At 38.5% G+C, this 15,585-nt stretch overlaps 1 protein-coding gene and 1 pseudogene across 7 annotated transcripts in view; both read left to right on the top strand.

The window, feature by feature from the left end:
• IQCB1 (IQ motif containing B1) overlaps positions 1 to 13,349 on the top strand; it is a 48,074-nt gene extending 34,725 nt beyond the window's left edge. For 6 of the 7 annotated variants that reach the window (XM_019923041.3, XM_033855775.2, XM_073804178.1 and 3 more), the window contains 3 exons: positions 7,556 to 7,687; positions 9,167 to 9,323; positions 10,165 to 13,349. In XM_019923041.3, the coding sequence (XP_019778600.1) occupies positions 7,556 to 7,687; positions 9,167 to 9,323; positions 10,165 to 10,394 (519 nt within the window). In that variant the 3' untranslated portion in view covers positions 10,395 to 13,349. The remainder of the gene's footprint in view (positions 1 to 7,555; positions 7,688 to 9,166; positions 9,324 to 10,164) is intronic. The other variant, XM_033855774.2, reaches the window with a different exon arrangement.
• On the top strand, positions 7 to 7,549 carry LOC101321053 (pirin-like; annotated as a pseudogene).
• Positions 13,350 to 15,585: the final 2,236 nt, after the last annotated feature.

The raw sequence follows: 15,585 nt of genomic DNA on the forward strand, positions 1-15,585 counted from the left end.
GTGAGTCTGAGTTAGTAAAAAGAGTACTGGATTAGGAGGCAAAGACATGGGTTCAAACCTGACTTTCCTGTTTATCTGCTGTAAAGTCTTGGTCAAGTCACTTAGCTTTTCTGAGCCTTAGTTTCTTAAAATGAGAACATCCTTATCACTGGCCAAAATGATTTAGACATTCAGTCCTTAGTATTTCCATAGACCCTTGTACATCATTTACCAAAATGCAGTGTTATTTGTTAATTTTTTTCTTTCTTACTTGAGCAATGAGAATCTCAAGGGTAAGGAACAAAGTCTTATTTATTGTCAGCTTCCTGCATGTACTTGACATATGAATGAATGTCTACCCTATCTTTTTCACTCAGTTGTTATGTGGATCAGATGACCTAATTTATGGGAAAGTATTTTGTCAATTGTAAAGTCCTGCGTAGGAGCAGCTTATCATATTAGATGTTTTTTAATGCACAGATAATACATTAGGTATAATTAGATCATTGTAATTCTTGAATTATAGAATGGTGTTCTTAAATGATGATCTTCCTGGGATTTATCTGGAGCATAGTAATATTTTATTGCCTTGGAAAAGCATAGTACAAGGCTGTCTATTTCACTTAATGACCAGTTTTCCTAATGTCTAGTTATTATACATAGTTAACGTTCATATTAGGATTTCAGATCATGTAGCATTTAGTTTTATTGTTATTGTTAAACTTATTTATTGTTATTGTTAAACTTTAGGTCAATTTATTGACCTAAATCCCTTTTTGTTGAACTTTGTTTGTTAATCCCTATTGTTAAATCCCTTATTGTTAAACTTTAGGTCAATTTCAGTTTTTCACAGTGATAGATTTTGAACAGTCTCCTTATTGATTTCTCTGATTAAGCTTTTACAAAGATTTTTTTAAACCACTTAAAAAACAGAGTAAATACTAGGGAAATAGGAAGAGATGTCTGCTGCCTCCATCTTTCTCAGGCTCTTTTGGGGATTTTAGGCCATGTGTGCAACAAACCGTCCTGCACCATCACTGAATCACACCCACATCTGCTGTTTACCCTCTGCTAAGCAATGCCACCTAAGGATTAACCCATGGACCCATGGATATCAGTGCCTTGGGTCCTTTCTAATACCTTTACCTCGTGGCTACCGACTTTTTTTTTTTTTGGCTGGGCTCCGTGGCAGCATGCAGGATCTTAGTTCCCCCACCCGGAATGGAATCTGTGTCCCCTGCAGTGGTGCAGTGGAAGCACGGAGTCTTAATTACATGTGGAAATGCTAATATTTTACATATATTGAGTTATGCTTATGTAACTCAGTACATGCAAAATATTAATTTCACCTGTTTTTACCTTTTTATTCTGCCTCCCAGAAAATTAAAAATTACATATTTGACTCATTTTATATTTCTATTAGCACTGCAGATGACCTTGATAACAAAGAAAAGGAAATAATTATCAATTTCACAGAACGAAGTTGGAATATCATTTCATTGAACTTATCCCTCAGGAGGAACTGGTTATTAGTGTCCTTGGCAGACAAAGGCCAGAACTGTTGTTTACCTTCTGTCCCTCACTTTGCGTAAAAGAGAGGCATTGTTTCTCAGATAGATAAAAATCAAGAAAACCTTATGTACACCTGCTCATTTCAAATTACACATCCTTACGTAAACAAGTTGGAGTTCTATGTAGTGGTATAGTATTAGAATTAAATTTGAAGAATTAGCTGTCTTTTCCTTCTTAATGTTCCAGGATTTTCTTTTCTTGCTTTTTCATCTCTTAAGCTCAGAAGGGGCCCCCAAGAACACTGGAGTACCGGGTACCCATGGGGCCAGGCGGGACCGGTGCCATCGATCAGTTAGCAGGACCCCACCCTCCCCGGCCAGCTTTAGACTCCCAGGGGAGTCTCCAAGGGAGATGGCCAGGGATGCTTAAATGGTCCTCTGCAATTTGGTGCAAGTGGCAAATGACTTTTCTTTCTGCAGAGCACTGCAATCTGCTAAGCCTCAGCATGCTCGCATTTTAGCCTTTATATGGCATCCTGCAAGGTTACCCTCAGTGCTTAGCTGGGAGCAGTCAGAAGGGGTTGGAGCATGGGTCCGCAGAAGCATTGGCTGACCTTAGTTTAAAAATCTGGATCCATTTTTACTGTTTGATGAATTTAAAGGCGGTAGACCAGGTGGATTTCCTGATCACCCACACTGAGGTTTTGAAACAGTGTATTACCTCCTGGAAGGGGGTTATCATGGCCAGCGAAGACTTCTGTGGACATGCTGGTCAGTTGAACACAGGAGACCTACAGTGGATGACCATGGGCTGGGGCATTGTGCGGAGATGCCTTGCTCGGAGGAGTCAGTCCATGGCCTACAGCTGTGGGTTAATTTGAGGAGCTCACAGAAGATGGTGGAGCCTTGGTACCAGGAAGTAAAAAGCAGCAAAATCCCTAAACCCATAAGGATGGTGTTACTGTTGCTGTCATTTCTGGAGAATCCCTGGGAATCAAGTCCAAGATTTATACTTACACACCAACTTTATATTTGGAGTTAAGATTGGACCAAGGAGCAAAGCATTCCCAGCCTATTCCTAAAGGGTGATCAAGCTTCATTTATACCATATCTGGAAACGTGCATATTGGACCTAACACCCAACAAAAGATAGAACCTCATCACACAGCTGTGCTGGGGGAAGGTGACAGTGTCCAGGTGGAGAACAAGGATCCTGAGAGAAGCCACTTTGTCCTAATTCCTGAGGAGCCATTAAGAGAACCAGTTGTTGGGCTTTCCTGGTGGTGCAGTGGTTGAGAGTCTGCCTGCCGATGGAGGGGACATGGGTTCGTGCCCCGGTCTGGGAAGATCCCACATGCCACAGAGCGGCTGCGCTCATGAGCCATGGCCGCTGAGCCTGCGCGTCCGGAGCCTGTTGCTCTGCAAGGGGAGAGGCCACAACAGTGAGAGGCCCGCGTTCCGCAAAAAAAAAAAAAGAAAGAAAGAAAGAAAGAGAACCAGTTGTTGGGACTCCCCTGGTAGCGAGTGGTTAAGAATCCACCTGCCAAGGCAGGGGACATGGGTTCGATCCCTGGTCCGGGAAGATCCCACATGCCGTGCAGCAACAAAGCCCTTGCGCCACAGCTACTGAGCCTGTGCTGTAGAGCCTGTGAGCCACAACTCCTGAAGCCCGTGTGTCTAGAGCCCGTGCTTTGCAACAAGAGAAGCCACCGCAATGAGAAGCCTGTGCACAACTAGAGAAAGCCCATGCACAGCAATGAAGAAGACCCAGCGCAACCAAAAATAAGTTAATTAAATAAATAAATTTTAAAAGAGAGAGAGAAACAGTTCAACATGGAGAAGTGTGCTGACCCCTAAAGAATCCAAAATGTGATTCTTTCTTGACTTGAAATTTTTGTAATCTTTTGTTATTGTCAATGAGGTGCTACTAGTTTTCAAAAATTACTTAGACTCCTCATGTAAGGACACAGCCTCATATACTGCAGAGACACGAAAACTATGACAAGATGTGCCAATTTTTTTTTATCAGATCAGTTCAGTTCTTGACATCAGCCAATGCTATTTAACTGACAACTACAGTAAATCTTTTTTTTTTTTTTTTTTTTTTTTGGTGGTACACAGGCCTCTCACTGTTGTGGCCTCTCCCGTTGTGGGACGCGCAGGCTCAGCGGCCATGGCTCAAGGTCCCAGCCGCTCCGCGGCATTTGGGATCCTCCCAGACCGGGGCATGAACCCGTGTCCCCTGCATCAGCAGGCAGACTCTCAACCACTGCGCCACCAGGGAAGCCCCAGTAAATCCTTAAAGTTCTCATCATAAGAAAAAAAAAAATTCTCTAACTACGTATGGTGACAGATGTTAACTAGACTTTTTGTGACAATCATTTCCCAATATATACAAATATCGAATCATTATGTTGGACACCTGAAACTAATATAATATTGTATGTCAATTATACCTCAATTAAAAAGAATAAAGAAGGTAAAAAGAACTAAAACTACAAAAATGGTCATAATAGAACCAAACCTAAGAATGTTTTTAATAAAGAGATTGCCATTGCTGATGACAGCCTGCAATGGATGAGTGAGGTCTAATTGCATATGTTTATCTGAAGTTTGGTCTTTATAATCATACACAATCCTAAAAACCTGTTTTACCATCCTCGAGGATCTGATGCTGGGAAAATAACCGTTTGCTATTCAGATATGCCTGAGTTTGTTTCAAATTAAGAACTACAGAAATATGCACCATTTTAGTGGTAGAAGAAAATTCTCATCACCCAGAACTTTCTGAATGTCTCTTTTTACTCTAGGTTCATTTTTGATGCACACAAATGAAGAGATTTCTCAGGCCATTCTTGATTTCAGAAATGTGAAAAATGGCTTTGAAAGAGCCAAAACCTGGAAATCAAAGACTGGAAACTAGTGACAAGCACAAGGGCAGGTCTGGCTGCCTTCTAGAATTTTCCATCTGTGGCATCCACCAGTTCAGTGCATCCAGTTTCCAAAGTTGCCAGTGCTTCTAAAGAATTCCACACTAAAGTGATAAACATGGTTTTTATAGCAATGTATGTGAGATATTTCCTGGCACAAGCAAATAAACCTAATTGTTCCTTCTTAAAAAAAAAAAAAAAGCAGCTCAGAAAGAAGGTGATGTTTGCTGGCGTCTGCTCTCTAGAGCCAGAATGATAGCTAATTCTTGCTACTTGATTATAGCAAAACAGTATCAAATATACATATCTATTAAAGACCAACAACAAAAGCACTTACTGAAACAAACCAGTTGAAAAAATAAACATTGGGAGATAAATACAATTTCAGAGAGTCCTAAAATGACAAAGAATGAGGAAAAGAGACAGAGATGTCAAGGTGGACTTTTCTGATCTAAGGGCAAAAATTCCTCTGTTCTGGAAACTTTACTCTGAGTTCCCAGAGTAGCATCATAAGCCTGGCTTCATACTAAAAGCAGGAAGTAGAGGAAAGAGAAGGAGAAGCAAGGAAGAAAAATCAAGAAAAGGGAAGAATAGAAGAAAAGGAGAAAATCTCAATAGGAGAATGTAAGCGCAATTGAAGGCTCAAGTACTATAGTAAAAACAAGGGTATTAAGGAAATCTTTATACTGAATGTGAAAACCTCCAAGCCCTTTTTTCTTCTCAGATCTCAGTGCTGTCAGCCAGGCTTGTATCCTGTAAACAGTAGGTTGAAAACATTTTCTTTAGGAAATCTGAACAGCCCAAGGGAATAGTTATACATGTACTCACAATGAGGTACTCCAATGAAACAGCCCAGTTCAGTAGCCCTATAAAGAAGTACAGAATAGATAAACCCTACCCATCTGCTCAGCATTTCTAAACAGCTTTTTAGTGCCCACTCTTAAATATCAGCTGAAAGTATCACTGGACGTCTGCAGGAAGCTAAGGCCAAAACAAATAGAATAAAACTACTTGGTGGAAATAGAGATATTGCAGGGATAAGAAAACTTTTAAAATGTATTATTTTCTCCGAGAGCTAAAAGAAAATAATACAGAAGCAAAAACCAAGATGCTGGATAACAGGGAACAAATGGAATAAAATTTGACAGAAAAAAGAAAGACATAATAAAAGGGCTAGAAAAAAAGGTTTGGGAAATCTAGAGAGCAGGGCAAAAAGAAACCAGAACCAGTCTAGGAGGTCAAACATTTGAAACAAAGAAAAAAAAAAAAAAACTGGAGGAGAAGAAATCAAATAATTTAAGATTTCTCAGAATTGAATATCATGTGGTTTAGATTAAAAAGACTGAATGTCCAATACAATGACAAAAATACACTCACATCTATTTCACATTATTGTGAAATACACTGGGGCAAAAAGTACTCCTCAACAGCATTATTGGAAGCTAAAAGATATTGGAGTAAGGCTGTCAAATGTTTGAGGGAAAATGATTTCCAACTAGAATTCTACATCCAACTAAACCATCAGTTAAAGGTAAAGATACACTAAAGACATTTTTATGCATCACAAAGTCTCTGAAACAAAGGAATAACCCAAGAAAGGACAACATGGAATCCAGGAAACACAAAGGAAAGATGAAAAGAGTCACCAAGATGATGGGGAATGGGAGATCTCGGGATGACAGCTACGCACCAAGCATAGGGAATAATCTATCCAGATTGGAACAAGTCAGAAAGCTCCAGAATATGTGTATCTAAGGAAATTAATTTGATAGATTGCCTGATGTGTTTTAATGTATGAACAGTTAGGGCAGAAATTGTGATAATCAGTGATAAATATATAGAAAAATAAGCACAGGAAAATAATAGAGTTATTAATTCCAGTGAAAATAAAAATATGCAAGGAAGAAAAAGTAATCATCACTACATGGTTGAAAAATGAATAGCCTTTATGCAGTCATAATAATGTAAACACTGAACATTAACTAAAATTATGATTTAATAATATTGGATATTTGGAGATATAAAAAGTATGTGTGAAAGAGAGCTAAGTCCTTATCTTTCATACAAGAAAGTCAATAGATAATACCTATCACTGAAAAAAATCACAAAAATGTAGATGGAGATAAACATCAGAAGAAAAACCTGAAAGAACTAAAGTTGCTGTCTTTGGGGGAGAGGTTTTTAACAATTCTTCTAAAACTGACACTTTAAACAATAGTTATATCAACAAACTTTTTGGAAAGCATCAAATAGTAAAATATTTTAGGTTTTGCAGGTCATACAGTTTCTTGGAACTATTCGACTCTACAGTTGTAGCCCAAAGGAAGCTGTGGATAGTATGTAAACAAATGAGCATGACTCTTGTTTCAATAAACATTTGTAGACACTGAATTTTGAATTTCACATAATTTTCACATGTCATGAATTAATTCTTTTCCTTTTGAACTTTGTAATCATATAAAATGTAAAAAACCATTTTTCAGCTGTTCAAAAACAGGCAGCAGACTGGATTGACCTGTGGGCCATAATTTGCCAACCCTTGCCTTAAGCAATGTGAACATATAACTTCGATGAAAGTAAAAACTACAAAGAAGGGAGAAGAGTGAAAAAAAAATTGGGCAGAATAATTTCAGATGTGTCTCCACATCTTGCCTGTTAAAAGATTTCTTACCAGGAATTCATTCTGAAGGACAGGAGAAAGCACATTCATTTACCAAGCTTTTTCTTGTATACCTTCTCCTTGATCTTTACAATCCTTTGGCTAAGTACAATTGGGATCCCTGTTTTCTGTAGACATAGAACCTATCCTATAGAGATTGAATGAGTTGCCCCAAATCAAACAGTTTTATAAGGGGCTAGAATTAAGACTAGAACCCAAAGCTGATTTCCCTTTTTTTTTCTTTATTGCCTTCTGTACAAATAATACATGAATATATCCTTGTAAAATATTAAAACACTACAGAAGAATATAACGATAAAGTTATTGTCCTCTGTCACCCCAGTCACAATCCTATCTTTCTCCCCATACATAAAAGGGTTAACAGCTGTTGTCACTATCATATGTTTTGGTAGGAAGGAAATAGTTCTGCTAGGGAAGAAAAAAAATCACAAATCTTTTTTTTTTTTTTGTCCCAGACTCTTAAATTCCTAGCAAAGTGCCGTAAGAAAAAGAAACTATTTGCTCCTTGGCAAGGACTCAGAGAACTCACTGATGCACGCAGAGTTGAACTGAAGCAACAAGTGGATGACTATATCAGAAGACATCCCGTATGTAGGCTTTTGTGCCATGGTACCAGTGTTACATTATTGCAGTGGGTGATATTCACCAACAAATAAGTGTCTCAGCTGTATATGTACATTTATTTTTGGCATAAGGTAATGCAGTTGCTTTACCGTAGTCAATGGATTTGGCGTCTTATAATTACGTGGACCATATAAGTAAAGTCAATAGTAAGGGAGACTTCACTTCAAATTAGTGGTTTTCCGTACTGCGTCAGCAAGACTTCTTCACATCCTCACCAACATTTATTATTTTCACATCCTAATGAATGTGAAGTGGTATTGTGATTTGGATTTGCATTCTCTAATAATTAGTGATTTTGAACATCTTTTCATATGTTTATTGGCTATTTGTATATCTTTTTTGGAGAAATTTCAATTCAAGTCCTTTGCTCATTTTTTAATCAGGTCGTTTGTTTTTGTGTTGTTGAGTTTTAGGAGTTCTCTGTATATTCTGGATATTAATCCCTTATCAGATGTATGATTTACAAACATTTTTTTCCATTCTGTGGGCTGCCTTTTTACTGTTGATAGTGTCCTTTGATACACAAAACTTTTTCATTTTGATGAAGTACAGTTTGTCTGGTTTTTCTTTTGTTGTCTGTGCCTTCAGTGTCATATTTAAGAAATCATTGCCAAATCTAATATCATGAAGCTTTTCCTCTGTCTTTTCTTCTAAGGGTTTTATAGTTTTAGTCCTTATGTTTAGGTCTTTGATCTCTATTTTTTTTAATGCACTGTGTGTGATTGTGATGCATTCTCCTGTTAAAAAAAGAAGTGCTGCTCTAGCCATACTCTAGTACACCTGTTACTCTGTGGCTGAAAAGTAAGGTGTTAGCTGGAACAGGGCTGTATCCAAGATCCATGAACTGGAATATTTGAGAAAGCTGGGGTGTCAGAAGCTCTGTCAGCTTCAATGTTGAGATTATTTCATCCTTGTCCAAACTAATTAGGTAAGTTCCTTTTAAAGTAGCTGACTAGCCAAAAGAATATGGTCCTTTGAATGATTTTGTCCCTTGTTCTGTGAAATTAGAAGCCGTTATAACATTATGGCTTAGATAAGTTTGGGAGTGGGGTTAGGACAAGAAGTTAGGTAGTCTTACCAGGTGGGGCTAGAACAAAAGGATTGGTCTTGTTACTCCTCTTCCAGGCCAGTATCTTTACCAAACCATTTGTAATTTTCACTATGATTTCTCAATCTTACCTCTTCTCCCAGAATACCATACTATGTGAGGAAGTGAGGTATAGGAGCATACCAAAAAGAATCTGGCCCACCTGCATTTTCATTTAAAGCTGCTTTTAAGAGGCTATTTAATGCTTGCTCAAGAGTACAAGGTAGATATCAACCATAACATTCAATTGATGAGAGACAGCTAAGCATTCTAGAACCTCTACTAAGTGGTTAAGTGAAACATACTTTGATATATGTGTCCTTCATGTGACACTTTTTTTGTCCTTTGTTCCCAGGGCTCTGAGGTATCAGATGTGATCAGCAGGGAGCTCCATTCCCAAGCACAAGAACGACTGCAACACTACTTCATGGGCAGGGCTCTAGAAGAGAGAGCCCAACAGCACAGGGAGGCACTGATGGCTCGGATCAACACCAACATCGAACAGTTGATGAGTATGTGCTCATTCCATTTTTGCTTCCTAAAAGGAACACCCTATGTAAGATTTTGTGACATCTAGATCTTCAGAAGGAAAACACCATTTAGTGGTCTATTAACCCATCTCCTATCCTCAGAAATTTCTCCTTCTAGATCATATCACCACACAATGATTTCAAATGATGCAGACCCCATAACCTTCTTGACTGCTTCCCTCAGCCTTGTGATCATTGATATGTGTCAACTCAGAAAAGTTATTAATTATAAAGATGCTGAGCCCTACTAGCCAGATTCTGATATACAGTATGAAAAGCTTTTTGAACATATTTTAAAAGTAGATGATGAGAGTGGTTATGGTGGCACTTTAATGAAGTGTTTTCACAAAAATTAATTCATCTGCTTCTCACAACCACTGGTGCATTTAATGAGAGATCCCATCCATGAAGCCAGTGTCTCAGATGGCCTCTGAAACACTTTTAGTATTTGTGGAGCAAAAGGGGCCAGGGTCCTCTCTTTAGTGCCATTACTTGCAAATTTTGTGTTTTTGAATGGATAGGTGGCTGGAACTGAGCCTCTCATCTGTAAGGATTCTGCTATTATATTAAAAGTTTCTGCTCTTTTAAATAAACCATCTAAAAAAATCTACCTCTTTCTTTTATTCTTTCCCTTTAAACACGGAAGCATGGGCTACAACTTGTGAATAGTCACATGCCATCTACAGCTGACAATAATAATAGACTCAGAGTTGGAACCTTGTTTTTGCCTGCTATTGCAGAGTTCCAACACTGTAGTTTCCAAGTTCCTGTTTGTTTGGTACAGAACTCTTCCACTCACCTTTTTATTTTCTGTTTACTACAGAAGCACCAAGTCTGAAGGAGGCAGAAGGAAAAGAACCTGAGCTCTTCCTAAGCAGATCCAGGCCTGTGGCAGCCAAGGCCAAGCAGGCCCATCTTACCACCCTGAAGCATATACAAGCACCCTGGTGGAAGAAGCTTGGGGAAGAGGCAAGAGATGAGATTGATGTCCCAAAGGATGAACTTAGTATAGAATTAGGAACTTTATTCATTGGTGGAACCAAACCCCCTTAAGGGAGTTACCTGGAGGAATGACAAATTATATTTCTAGAGATTATATGGGTTCTGCCTCTGACATGCTAGTAGACTAGCGTTATCCTAACTCATGGTTTTCCAGAGGTTCCTCTCCAAACAAGACTTGAAGGCAGTAAGCAGAGTTATCTTCTACCTTGATTTCAGTTCTTTTTCTTTATCCATACTTCCATCCTTGGCCACACATAAAAATTGGTATGACTTTTATTATGGAACTAAACTCAGCATTGTATTCTATTGCATATATGAAATGTGATATTTCTATTTTTGTTTCTGCTGTTTTCCAACTAAAGGTGTTTTCTGAATATTTTCAACAATTGTTCTGAAAAACTTGTCAGGGTTACTTCAGCTTTTCACACTTATTGATTTTTCTATTAATATAGGAAATGTGCTCTTGGCATTTATTATGGTGAGGAAAAGAAGTGGTCATTTGAAAGACATTTGACTATTTTCGACCAAACAGTGTTTGAACTCAATTTGTATCTTGTTATTTCTAAAAGGAACTACATTAAAAAGTCCTCCTAGGATTCAGTGCAAGAAAAATTTCTCCTGATAAAATTGCATTCTTCGTATTAAACTAAGAGAACTATATAACACACTATTTGCATTTTGATTTGTCTCTTAGGAATCTCAGAGCTAAAACAATGCTTACTTTCTGTTACGATTCTCAATACCTACATGATTATTTGGTTCCAATCTAATAATTTCTGATTTTCCTGTTTATCTTTAACTGTGTTTTAATACCAGAAGCCACCTCTATGTTTGTGCTAATATGGAATTTAAGTTAAAATCAATTAAATCATTGACTCTGTATCATAAGGAACCTGGAGTGTGCTTTTTCTATAAATGAGTAGGAAAACCAGTATTTCTGGATAAGAAGACCAAATACTATAATGTTGTTCATCCCACCAAAGTTAGTTTAGTAAAATTCTAGTCAAGATTCTAATGTAATTGTTATTCATAATTGAAAATGAATAAAATTCATTTGTAAGAATAAGGAGATGAGAGTTCTGATTTCACTTAGAATGTAAAAATCTCCATGAGAATGTTTCTTCCATCTTAACAAAAAAAATGCCAGGTAATCTATAAAAATCATTTTTCTTGAGCCTATCAGATAGTTGAGGCCTCAAGATAACCAAGTAAATTGATGGGACTCAGTATCTGTGAAATAAACCATTTCATCTTTTTTTTTTTTTTTTTTTTTGACTGCATTGGGTCTTCATTGCTCCACGTGGGCTTTCTCTAGTTGCGGCGAGCGGGGGCTACTGTTCGTTGTGGTGCATGGGCTTCTTATTTCAGTGGCTTCTCTTGTTGCCGAGCATGGGCTCTAGGCACGCAGGCTTCAGTAGTTGTGGCATGCGGGCTCAGCAGTTGTGGCACACGGGCTTTGTTGCTCCACCGTATGTGGGATCTTCCAGTACCAGGGCTCGAACCCATGTCCCTTTCATTGGCAGGCGGATTGTTAACCACTGCACCACCAGGGAAGTCCCCCATTTCATCTTTAGTAGAGCACAAGAGTCAAAAGTGGCTGGATAGGAAGAAATCAACTAAAATGTTAACAAATTCTTAGGAGTCCTAGGTGGTGCAGTGGATAAGGCTGCACTTCCAGTGCAGGGGGCCTGGGTTCGATCCCTGGTCAGGGAACTTTATCCCATGTGCATGCCGCAACTAAGAGCTTGCATGCCACAACTAAGGAGCCCACGTGCTGCAACTAAGGAGCTGGCTAGCCACAACTAAGGAGCCCGCCTGCCGCAACTAAGACCTGGTGCAACCAAATAAATAAATACATGTTTTAAAAGCAAAACAAAAAAAACATTCTTAAAGGCCAAGTGTGGGTAGCATGTCAGTTTAGAATATCTAGGGACTTCCGAAGGAGAAGTTAGACCTTTACCAAACACAAACAAGAAAGTTTGGGAGCAGGGCAGGAGACCTGCAGAGATGCCTTTAGTGGCACAGGCAAACATGAAGTGATAGGCTGCTGTTGGGTGACATGCCCAAAGACTCACCTGCTTTCCCAAACCCTTCTCTTAAAAGTCTTAAGCTGCTAGAGCAGGGGCAGCAAGCCCTCTTACCTCCAAGGCTCAGAGAAAATTCCATTGCGCTTAAGGAAGGGACAGAAACAAAACCTAGCTGTCTGTGTGGGGGCAGGGGGGGGCGTGTGGGGTAGTGAACAGTCTAGCCCCAGATACAAGTAGAGATCCAGTGTTGCTGAGGGCAGGATAGAAATAAAAACCCTCTCTCCTGGGAGGGAGGCAGGAAATGATTTTGGGCCCAGAAATCCTACACCAATACAAAGCAGATGTCTGCTAATGCTAATGATTGCTACTGAACTTTAATGATTAAATATTGAAGACTTTATTCATCTTATAACAAAGTTTGTACCCTTTAACCAGCATCTCCCCATTTCCCCCACCTAGCCCCTGGGAACTACCATTCTACCTTATGTTTGAGTTTGACATTTTTTTTGAAGATTCCACATAACAAGTGATGTCATATAGTTTTTCTCTGTCTGGCTTATTTCACTTAGCACAATATCCTCCAGGCTCATCCTTGTCACAAATGCAGGATTTCCTTTCTTCTCATGACCAAATAGTATTATATGTTTATATTTTCTGACATTTTCTGTATCTATTCATCCATTAACACTTAGATTGTTTTCATATGTTGAAGATTGTGAATAATGCTGCAATGATGTCTCTGAGATACTGATTTCATTTCCTGCAGGTATATACCCTGAAGGGGGCTTGCTGGATTACATGGTAGTTCTATTTTTGGTTTTCTTTTTTTTTTTTTTTTTTAGGAACCTCTATACTCTTCCATCATGGCTGTACCAATTTACACTCCAACCAACAGTGTACAAGGGTTTCCTTTTCTCCAATTTTTGCCAACACTTGTTATCTCTTGTTTTTTTTTAATAAAACATCTTAACAGGTGTGAGGTGATATCTCATTGTGGTTTTGATTTGCATTTCCCTGATGATTAGTGATGCAGAGTACCTTTTCATGTACTTTTTGGCTGTGTGTGATATAATATTATCCACTGGAGTTAATGCAAACTCCAAAGTTGAGGTCATAGTCCCCAACAAAATTCCCTCATAAATTTAGATATACCCAGACTGCCCACACTTCTGACCAACTTACCACAAATTTGGGGGTTCCCGCAAACCTATCAGGTTTGATAATTCTCTAGGATAAACCAGAGAACTCAGGAAACATTATACTTATGACTAGTTTTGCTGTAATGATACAAATAAGGTTTAGCCAAGTAAAGAACACTTAGGGCAAGGTCTTGGAGGATCCCAAACATGGAGCTTCCATGCCTTCTCCCCATGGAATCAGGATGCATCACCATCTTGGCACACTGATGTGCTCACCAACCAGGAAGTTCAAATGACCCTTAATGTTCAGAGTTTTTACTGGAGTTTCATTACATAGGCATGATTAATTGTACCACTGGCCATGTGACAGAAAGCAATCTCCAGCCCCTGACACCTCTCCAGTGGTCAGAAGGTCAGGCTGATATCATGTGGCTCGAAGCCTCAAAACTCTAATCCCTTTGAGCCCACCACAAAGATTAAAGACACTCCTATCGCTCAGGAAATTCCAAGGGTTTAGAAGCCCCATTGCAGGAACTCGAGGCAAAGAACAAATTCTTTACTGTACAACAACCCCACATTAACTGTCTGATATAAAGAGAGATGTACCCATATCTGGGCATAAGCAGTATCTACCTTAGTCCTTTCTGTTCTATACATGTATGACGTTTAGTCAAAAATTGAGACACACTAAAAAGCTGGGAAAAAAAAAAACTTTTGTCGAAATGACAAAAGATTCAGATTCAGAGATTCAGAGATGACTCAGATATTGGAACTCACAAAAAAATACCTTAATAACTGTGATTAATAAAAGACAAAATGTAAAAGTAAACAACGTGCAAAAACAAATGGGGAATTTCACAGAGATGGAAGCTTTTAAAATAGATTAGTGGAAATGCTAGCAAAAGCACAATATCAGAGGTTACGTTTATTAGCAGTTCTTTGACAGGCTCATTAGCAGACTAGAATTGAATAAAGAATAGGTAACTTTGCCAATACATCAATAGAAATTTTCCAAACAGAAACACCAAGAGAAAAGAAAAAAATGAGGGGTGGGGAAGTAAGGAGAATAGAGCCTCCAAGAGCTAGGAGACAATATCAAACAATATGACATGCAAGTAATTGAAGTCCCAGAAGTAGAAGAAAGAGAAATGAGGTAGAAATAGATGAAGTAAAAATGGCCAAGGATTTTTGAAAAATTAATGAAACAGATTCAAGAATCCCAGAGAACCTCAAGCAGGATAAAAAACAATTATGTTACAAATGTAAAAGCACACCTAAATACATCATAGTCACATTGCTTCAAATCAAAGATAAATAGAAAATCACGAGAGCAGAGAAAAAGGAAAATTTTATACCAAGGAACAAATATGAGTTTCAATAGACTTCTCATCAGAAACTATAAAAGCCTGAAGACAATGGAAATGACATCTTTAGAATGCTGATAGAAAAAACTATCAACCCAGAATTCCATATACAGCAATAATATCTTTCAAAAAATTAAGGCAAAATAAAGATTTTTTCCAGAAAAACAAAGCTGATCATAAAGGAAAAACTAAGATTTTTTAAAAGAAGGAACAGGATACAAGATAGAAATTAGATCTACACAAAGAAAAGAAGTGAGGGAAATTGTAAAAAGTAAATATAAAAGATTTTTTCTTATTTTTAATCAATTTAGAAGTTAATTTACTGTCAAAGATAGAGAATCTCAAAAGCAGCAAAAGAGAAGTGACTTGTCACATACAAGGGATCCTCAATAAAATATCAGCAGATTTGTTATCAGAAACGTTGGAGGCCAGAAAGCAGTGGGCCAATATATTCAATGTGCTAAGAGAAAAAACCTGTCAAACAAGAATCCCAGGCTTCCCTGGTGGCACAGTGGTTGAGAGTCTGCCTGCCTATGCAGGGGACACGGGTTCGTGCCGCGGTCCAGGAAGATCCCACATGCCGCGGAGCGGCTGGGCCCGTGAGCCTTGGCTGCTGAGCCTGCGCGTCCAGAGCCTGTGCTTCAAGAGTGTGAGAGAAATTAAGACATTCATGGATTAACAAAAGCTGAGGAAGTTGATTATCACTACACCT

This window comes from Tursiops truncatus, chromosome 4 (assembly GCF_011762595.2).
Source record: "Tursiops truncatus isolate mTurTru1 chromosome 4, mTurTru1.mat.Y, whole genome shotgun sequence".
Taxonomy (NCBI): Eukaryota; Metazoa; Chordata; class Mammalia; order Artiodactyla; family Delphinidae; genus Tursiops; species Tursiops truncatus.